Below are 9587 nucleotides of genomic sequence, written 5' to 3'. Positions count from 1 at the left end.
AATCTTCCTTTCCTATATACTGAAGCCTCCCAAAGCTAAGCCTAGAACCCTTATGCGGCGCAATTTTGGTAAAATCGATGTTGATCGTCTTTGTGAAGACGCCGCTGCTACCGATTGGTCAGTCATTTATTCAGCAGGGACAATTGACGAGAAGGTTGCTTTATTCAACTCTCTACTTCTGAACCTATTTGACGAACATGCTCCTTTGCGTCCAGTCAAGGTGAAGCATTTACCCGCGCCGTGGATGTCGGCCGAGCTTAAATCACTTTTGAAAAAAAAGGCACGTGCGAAAACGAAATTAAAAATGCTCGATTCTGAAACAAACCGAGCTAAGTACCAGAGCATACGGAATCGCTGCAATACATTATGTAGGGATGCACAACGACGTCACATTTCTTCCTCGATTGAAAATGGCGACCCATCCAAAATATGGAAATTTCTTAAATCCCTCGGTATTGGCAAGTCTGCGCAAAGCTCCCTTCCAGACACAGTTTCTATTGATGGACTGAATTCCCACTTTGCTAATCCTCTCTTGGATTTTAATGTTAATTCTAAAGCGCGGACCCTGAGCTCTCTCCATTCATTACCATCTCCCGACTATCGCCCATTCGTTCTAAATCAATTTTCCGATTGTGGTGTTAAGAAGAGCATATTGTCTATTACTTCTAAGGCTGTCGGTAGTGATTGCATTGGTCGGAACATGATTATTCCTATCCTTCCCGTCATTAATCCTGTCATCACACACATCCTCAACTTTTCTATTTCCTCGGGTACATTTCCAGTAAATTGGAAAGATGCTCATATCTTGCCTCTTCCTAAAACTTCAAATCCTGTATCTCCCTCAGACTTTCGACCCATCGCTATACTGCCTTTCCTGTCGAAAGTCTTAGAAAGACTAGTGCAAGAACAGCTAAGTCGCTTTCTTAATTCCAACAATCTCCTAAATCCTTATCAATCTGGATTCCGCCCAGGTCATAGCACGACCACTGCTCTTGTTAAAATCACTGATGATATACGCCTAGGCTTTGACAATAAGCAGTTAACAATCCTCTCGTTGCTTGACTTTAGTAATGCATTTAACACCGTCGATCATGAGGTTTTGTTGGCTATGCTACGCTCTATTAACATATCTCCAACGGTTATTGATTGGTTTCGTAGTTACTTGCAGGGACGTCGGCAACGTGTTCTAGTGGAGAACCTAACCTCTTCCTGGAGCAACGTTCATGCCGGGGTTCCGCAAGGTGGCGTCTTGTCTCCTCTCTTATTCTCAATCTTTATAAACTCTATCTCCAATCACATTACTTCTCCTTATCATATGTATGCAGACGATTTTCAGCTATATTCGCACGTGTCACTCCCAGAACTTACTGAAGCGATTTTTCGTACTAATACTGATCTCGCAGCCATCGTCAATTGGAGTAAGGATCATGGCTTAAAAGTAAATCCCGTTAAAACTAAAATTATCATACTTGGTAGTAAGCCGCTTTTGAACAAAATTAAATGGGACTGCTTGCCGGATGTTGTTGTCGATGGTACTCGTATTCCGTTCAGCAAAACTGTTAAAAGTCTTGGTTTGTACCTTGACCAACACTTGTCTTGGTCGGAGCATATAAAGCAAATGCGAAAGAAAGTTTTTGCTGCGGCATCCTCGATGCGCTGTCTACGTAACTTTCTTCCGATCTCCGCCAAAATTGCGTTAGCTCAATCCCTTCTGCTCCCCTTCCTTGACTTCGCCGACTCCTCATTTCCTGATCTTTTTGAGTACCAGCTAGACATCCTTGAGAGGCTGCAAAATTTCTGTATAAGATTTATTTTCGGCTTGCGTAAATTTGATCATGTCTCGGAATACCGCAAAAAACTCAATTGGCTTCCCATCCGTCTTCGCCGGGATGCCCACATCCTTCAGCTTCTGTACTGTGTTCTGTTCGACCCTAAAACGCCTAGTTATCTAAAAAAGCAGTTTAATTACCTTAGTGCAAATAGCTTAATCTCTCTTCGCTCATCTAACCTTCTACTTCTTTCCACACCAGCTCATCGTACTAATTTCTACAGCTCTTCTTTCACTGTTCGCGCTATTCAGCTTTGGAACGCTTTGCCGGAATCGATCAGACGTGCAAAAACTATCAAGAGCTTTAAAGTGCTCGTTAAAAATCATTTCCTATCATTATAATGTGTTGCTTACCATAATATTTATTAATGAGATCTCCTTTAGTACTTTTGTATGTAGTGTATGTAGTTTATGTATACTTATACTTTTGTATGTAGTGTATGTAGTTTATGTATATTATTGTATATAATATGTAATATGTATATTATATGTAATATGTGTATTTTTAAAATATGTATTATCTATAATACCCTTTTTATAGCACTAGTATATAATTAAGTACCTATGTATTACTTATTTCTATTCTCGTTATTTATTTTGTGCCTTCGCGTTCACGTTCAACATTCCGTGCCAGCAGGGTTGCCTGGAAGAGATTGCTTTAAAGCAATAAGGCCGCCTTTTCGTACATATGTGCCTTCGTGATTGTTTCTTCTTTTTTTTAATTATTGTACCTATTTTGTTATTCTCTGTTTGGTGTATATGTACAATAAAGTATAAATAAATAAATAAATAAACCTACCCATATAATAGAGCAACCGTTTCTTAATTGATTGTTTACTGTTGAATTATTCATTTATGTGTTTTGCTTTTTTCGTAGATATTTCTTATTATTTTCCAACCGTGGATACACTAGTGAAATTTTAGAACGAACATAAACCAAATTGTATTGGATTTCTTGTCCAAATCTTTTACATTTTAGACTAGCCAATTGATACATAGTATCTTCCTAATCTTCTTTCAGGCTACGGTGGTTATGGAGGCGGTGGAGGCGCTGGAGGGGGGTACGAAGGTCACGGCGCACCGCTACACTACGACCCGACCAGTCGGAACTATTTCGTCAAATTTGTGTTCACTATTGTACTCATTATGCTGTGTATCACCGCTGCTTTCACCGCTTTTGTATTGGCTACGTTAGTTTTTTCTGGTTTTCTGCATGTGTTATTTATTTATTTAATTTATTTATTTAACACTTTATTGTGCAATAAACCAGGTACATAAAATAACAGTTTACAATAAACAAAAGCACAAAGGGCGGCCTTATCACTATGCAGTGATTTTTAGTTATTTATAATGGTCACTTAACATTGGGCGGCAGCGTTGGCCCAACAAATGATCGTCGATATTGGCTGCCACTACCGCGATTATGAAAAAACACCGATCATAGACACGCTCTCTACAATATCGTGATTGCCCAACTACCCTACCTACTCGCCCAACACTGTCCATTGATAAAAGAGCCTCTTATATTTATTTTATAGAAACTTGCCTTAGTTTCACTTGGAGTTCTTACAAAATTAATATCGATGACAATAATAATTATTGAATTATAAGCGATCGTATCCTTATCGATGACTTGAAAAAAGTGCTTTTGTCTATCTGCATATTATAGTTATGTTATGAAGGTTCTTTATGCTTCACGTTAGTGGCTTTTATAATTATCACATAATATATTTAGTTATATTATATGTTTTCAGGCCAGATATAAAACAAACGTTTCGGCAGTACAATTTGCTTTTCATTATCATGGCAATGTAAGTGACTTTTTAACTATTTATGTCCAAAAATTACTTAAAAATTTGGTGCATTAGTATTAATTTATAACAGAAGGGTAACTCATTATAATATTTTAACTGTGATTTCGATTCATAAAACAATATTTATTTGCAGCAACAAATAAAATATAAGAATAGGTACCTTATATACAATTACGTTATGCCTATTTATTTTCGTCAAAAAAATGTTTACTTTCTGTGAACTCTTTAATAAAAATTGAACAACAATTTTATGGATGGTGAATTGTTTCAGGTGTATTGTAATACCGTTAAACTACGTTATGTTCTGCAGCGAGTGTGCCAGACGACCACCTTGTAACTTCGTATGCCTTGTGTTTGCGGTACATTTGATTTTTAAATATTTTTTACTAGCTGCGCTTCGCGTTTGGTCCGCGTGGCTCCGCTCCTGTTGGTCTTAGCGTAATGATATAATAGCCCATAGCCATCCTCAATGAATGGGCTATCAAACATCGAAAGAATTTTTCAAATCGCACTAGTAGTTCCTGCGAGTTGAAACAAACAAACAAACAAACTCTTCAGCTTTATAATATTATTAGTATAGAATATATTCAAAGGCAAATATTAAATCTATATTACGCTTGTATTCTGGTTAAATTCCGTTACTGAGAGCAAATAAAGCTGTCGGTAATAGATATTAATTAGTACGCAAAATATACCAGTAAAGGTATACGTAGAAATAATATTCACTTTTCATATGTATTAGGTACATACGTCGTACATGCTTGGAGATTGAATGCTTCATTTTATACATATGTTTTAGTAATATCATAAGTATAAGTTCTGTGTAATGTTTTAACTGTTCTGTATTATTTATCTAAAAATTTTCCTTCTACTTGGCCACCTTTTTTTTCTAAGGTTCCAAATTCCATCAAAATCGGTTTAATTATGCACGTATCTTAAACTATAGGGATTAATGGGTGAAGATTCATGATCAAATGTTTCTTGAATTTGATATTTTTGGTTTTATGGCACTTAAATGCTTTATAAATATAAATTTATAAAGAATAGAAAAAATATTTTCTGTTCTTTATTTTAAGTCCAGTTCAATTTTAAGCTATTGCATAGCTTCTATCGCGGGCCTTGAGCGCGGGGACCGAATCCAGAAATTCCGTAACGAAAAAACCTCACGCTCCCCACTCCGACGGGCACGGAGGTGTAGCTCGAAGGCATAGCATGCAATAGCTTTACCGCGGCAGTCCCCGAGTGCCACACGTCTTTTTATTTTTTATATTATCAATATCTACTTCACTTTTCAGGTTCTAGGTATGAGTATACTAGTTGCTGCGGTCACATGTCGTTATAGAACGAACATCATTCTTTACGCTGTCATCACTACGGTAGTCGTTGTCGCTGTGTGCGTGATTCTGGCTTGCACTAGTGTGAGTGTAAACGTTGTTGGCTAGTTGGTCATTTAATGTATTATAATATTATATAGCATGTGTTTTTTAATTGATGATGGCTGCCGAGACTAAGAAAGAGTTAACATTATTTTGTGTTGTGTGTTTGAACTTTCACCATAAAATATTCTCATTAACCCATTGACCACCGAGCGGCCCGATCGGGCCGAGACACAATAGATTTTCTATTGTGTCTGTGATCCGAGGACTGACGGATTAATCTGCGACTTCATCATATTTATTGCAATCTCGAAGTCTTGAAGTCTTTACCACCCTATTTAAAATTGTTTATCAAATAAAGAATCGTATAAACGTGTAAATGTTATGCACGGAATTAATGAAATAAATGTTAGGAAGTATATTATTATCATGATGACTCTATCATCTCTATCAGCCTATCATATATAGAGTTTTATAAATATAACTCTCTAATAACTCAAAGGTGACTGATATAGTGATCTATCAACGCACAGCCCAAACTACTGGACGTACCGGGCTGAAATTTGGCATGCAGGTAGATGTCATAACGTAGGCGTCTCCTAAGAAAGGATTTTAGAAAATTCATCCCCTAAAAGGGTAAAATAGGGGATGAAAGTTTGTAAGATGAAAATTTATCTTTTCCACGCAGGCGAACCTGCGCGCAACAGCTAGTATATAATAAAACACAAGCTAAACCAAAAGTATCTAATAATCACCTTTTCAGTTCGACTTCACAGCCTGGTATCTATACGTGGTTGCTATCGTGGTAGCGTTTGCTGTTGTATCGACGATCATATCTGTCACGATGTTGGTTATGAATGTACGGTATAAGCCCTTGCATATTGGCCTACTCTTCGCGGGGGCGATACTTAATGTTGTTGTAAGTTATTAATAAAGAAATGATGATAATTAATTATTTATTGGCCCCATAATAAATTACATGCTTTTGACCCAGGTTATGACTGTTAACCAAAAACCTATACATATACGTCACCTATCAATATCATTTATACAAAGTTTCGTGGTAAACATTTGTTTAGTAATAAAGTTGAATCGACATGTTGAGGAGTTGTTGGCAATACTGCATGTTGTATAGTTAACGCATTTCAATATACAACAGCGTCAACATTACATAGTATTCAGCAGCAATGTTTAGGTATCAACTTGTTGCTCAACAAATGTTTATGAAAACTTACGCTTTACAATTAAGTACATTGTTAATTATTATGTGCTACTTTAAGGCAATATTATTAACTAGCTGTGCTCCGTGGTTTTACCCACAGTGCTCCACTCCTATTGGTCTTAGCGAGATGATATATAGCCTATGGCCTTCCTTGATAAATGGGCTACCTAACATCGAAAGAATTTTTCAAATCGGACCAGTAGTTCCCGAGATTAGCGCGTTCAAACAAACAAATTCACCTTTATAATATTAGTATAGATTGTCTCGCAGATTACCAAAAACAAAAATAGCTAACTCTTCATAGACAAAACGCTCACGAAATAAACTCATTCGTTTGTATCGGCACAAAAGCGTCCCTAGTGTATTCCCTATGTATTTATCCAGACAATTTCTTGCAGGTGTTAATAATGGAGTTGCAAATGATCCTTGGAGGAGGGAGGATAGAGATTGGGGAGAATGATTACACGTTGGCTGCGTACATGTTGTACACTAGTATTGTTGATATTTTCCTTAAGATTGTTCAGATAATGGGCTTGATGGATGAGTGAAATTATATTATGGAATATGGATGGTGTTTCATTTTTTCCTTCCTAGAGATAGTAAAAATTATGAATACGTACTATAGGTATAGCTATTAGGAATATTTATATTGTGAATGAATTGTTGTTCTTGGAAAGTCTTCAGTGTTCTAAACCTATGTTGATTAGGGGATATTGTCCGGGTAATAAATTATATTAAATGAAAGTTGCATTATCTTTATTAAATAATAAATAATAATAAATAAATAAATAAATATTATAGGACATTATTACACAAATCGACCTAGTCCCACAGTAAGCTCAATTAAGGCTTGTGTTGTGGGTACTAGGCGACGATAAATATAATATTTAATAAATACATATATAGATAATAACACCCAGACCCAAGAACAAATAATTGAGTTCATCACACAAATATTTGCCCTGACCGGGGATCGAACCCGGGACCGTCGGCTAAGTAGGTAGTTACTTTACCACTGCGCCAACCGCGTCGTCAATACCTCTGTATTATGCCATGCAAAGATGTAAGTTAAGAGGGCGTATAAAGCCAGATAATTCTACGATTAAGCCCCGCACATTACGCGCCATGCCGCGCGCCCTCACAATACCCTCATACACCCGGCTCATCCAACGTACGTAAAGTTCATCGCACGCTAAATTATACACAATATTCTTCGCTCGTTCAACGCGTATTTTCGGTAGTTAGTAGGTATGTTGTCTAAAATAATTGTATAAAACAGTGAAGTTGAAATCATCACAAATTATGTAATATGTCTTTTTATTATTATTTGTTTATAATTATTAATGATAATTTATACATATTATAAAACAGTAAAAAAACTGTCTGTATGTAATATATAAAAAAAAACAATATTAGGGAAACAGTATAGAGCACGAATCCGTAAAAAAGTCTGTCGAAATAGCGAGTATAGATACTATTTTTAAATAATTTGGAAAATCCAAAAGTGCACGCCTCATAATTTTTTTTTAATAAATATTTATTAATTATTATTTTTGTTTATTTAATAACAATTAAACCACATCGAATCAGACCCTGAAAAATGAAAGGGTTCTATTCCTGAGCATACTCAAGCGTAAGAGAAAAAAAAAGACTCGATTAGTAAAGTATTTCGGTCGCTATCGTGTTAACAAGAAAAAGGATCCGCACATACAGACACACGGACGTCCAAGACAGAACTTTTTTAAACTGTTTTTTAACTAGTTTAAATAACAAAAATGACATCAAAAATATCATGAACGTTAAAAATAGTGTTTTTTCTTAATATGTGTGTGTATGTATTATCTTACAAGTGCAATGTATGATACATAAAGACATTTTAAGTTTGAAAAATCAGATGTTTTGCGCGAAGTGACAGTAGAACCCACCTCAACGCTTCGCTTATGAGGCGTGCAATAAACATACGCAGTCGACGACACACATTCCTCCAGAACTTTATTTTGATTAATTTGGTTATAGTCCATTGAATGAGTTCCTCCAAGGGGGGTCTAGAGTGCGTGAGTTAGTAACGTAAGATGTTTCTTCGGAAACATGTCAAGAGTCCCTAGGTAATAAACATACTAAAACCCCGGGCCACTAGGAGGAGCCCCGGAGTGGGGGGAGGGGGGAAATGGGTCCATTTTTTCATTTTTCGCTTAAATCTCAAAAACGGTACATGTTAGAGAAAAACTTTCATGGAAAAATTGAAAGGCCATAAAATTATCTACAAGTTGTACCTGAATCATTTTTTCCTATATCCTACCGTTTCTGAGTTATACGCAGTATAACATGATTTTGGCTCAAACAATTTCAACATCAATCGATCAAAAAATATTTCTTTCTTCCAAAAAACTCAAATGTGCAACTTGTGACCAGTACTGATAGATTGCTCTTAATTAGTTTTATAATTGGTAAAATAAACACATTCCTCCATGGAAGCCTTTAGGAGGAATCGATTGTCAAAATATTATATTAGGGCAGTTTGAGTTACTGAACTTGATCTTTTTATTTTTTTCTTCCAAAAAACTCAAAAGTGCAACTTGTGACCGGTACAGATAGATTGCTCATAATTAGGTCTATCATTGCTAAAAATACCAGATTCCACCACGGAGGCGTTTACGGGGAATTGAATTTTATCAGGGTAGTTACGATACATGAACTTTTTATTTTTTTCTTCCAAAAAGCTCAAAAGTGCAACTTGTGACCGGTACCTAATTATGAGCAATCTATCTGTACCGGTCACAAGTTGCACTTTTGAGTTTTTTGGAAGAAAAAAATAAAAAGATCGAGTTCAGTAACTCAAACTACCCTAATATAGTATTTTGACAATCGATTCCTCCTAAAGGCTTCCATGGAGGAATGTGTTTATTTTACCAATTATAGACCTAATTAAGAGCAATCTAACAGTACCAGTCACAAGTTGCACTTTTGAGTTTTTTGGAAGAAAAAAATAAAAAGATCAAGTTCAGTAACTCAAACTACCCTAATATAGTATTTTGAAAATCGATTCCTCCTAAAGGCTTCCATGGAGGAATGTGTTTATTTTACCAATTATAGACCTAATTAAGAGCAATCTATCAGTACCGGTCACAAGTTGCACTTTTGAGTTTTTTGGAAGAAAGAAATATTTTTTGATCGATTGATGTGGAAATTGTTTGAGCCAAAATCATGTTTTACTGCGTATAACTCAGAAACGGTAGGATATAGGAAAAAATGATTCAGGTACAACTTGTAGATAATTTTATGGCCTTTCAACTTTTCCTTGAAAGTTTTTCTCTAACATGTACCGTTTTTAAGATTTAAGCGAAAAA

The 9587-nt window shown here is 35.9% G+C and overlaps 1 protein-coding gene across 1 annotated transcript; it reads left to right on the top strand.

The window, feature by feature from the left end:
* The first annotated feature begins 3923 nt into the window (after window positions 1-3923).
* On the top strand, window positions 3924-6788 carry LOC149898667 (protein lifeguard 1-like). The gene is made up of 4 exons (XM_090115115.1): window positions 3924-4001; window positions 4938-5060; window positions 5782-5937; window positions 6639-6788. Exons 1-4 carry the CDS (start codon window positions 3942-3944, stop codon window positions 6786-6788), a joined length of 489 nt encoding a protein of 162 aa, XP_089971241.1. The 5' UTR covers window positions 3924-3941.
* Window positions 6789-9587: the final 2799 nt, after the last annotated feature.

The sequence above is a fragment of the Colias eurytheme genome, chromosome 22 (assembly GCF_061535395.1).
Source record: "Colias eurytheme isolate Ceu_HAF_F1 chromosome 22, ilColEury1 Martin Lab GWU primary, whole genome shotgun sequence".
NCBI lineage: Eukaryota > Metazoa > Arthropoda > Insecta > Lepidoptera > Pieridae > Colias > Colias eurytheme.
Note: the sequence above shows the minus strand (reverse complement) of the source record. Positions and strands in the feature narration are given on the sequence as shown.

What these genes read in the sequence shown, in the direction of transcription:
- LOC149898667 (XM_090115115.1), top strand. Translation starts at nt 3,942, where the DNA reads ATGTTCTGCAGCGAGTGTGCCAGACGACCACCTTGTAACTTCGTATGC. An exon ending in TCGTATGCCTTGTGTTTGCG is followed by an intron (nt 4,002 to 4,937) that starts GTACATTTGATT and finishes TTCACTTTTCAG; the next exon opens with GTTCTAGGTATGAGTATACT. An exon ending in GGGCGATACTTAATGTTGTT is followed by an intron (nt 5,938 to 6,638) that starts GTAAGTTATTAA and finishes AATTTCTTGCAG; the next exon opens with GTGTTAATAATGGAGTTGCA.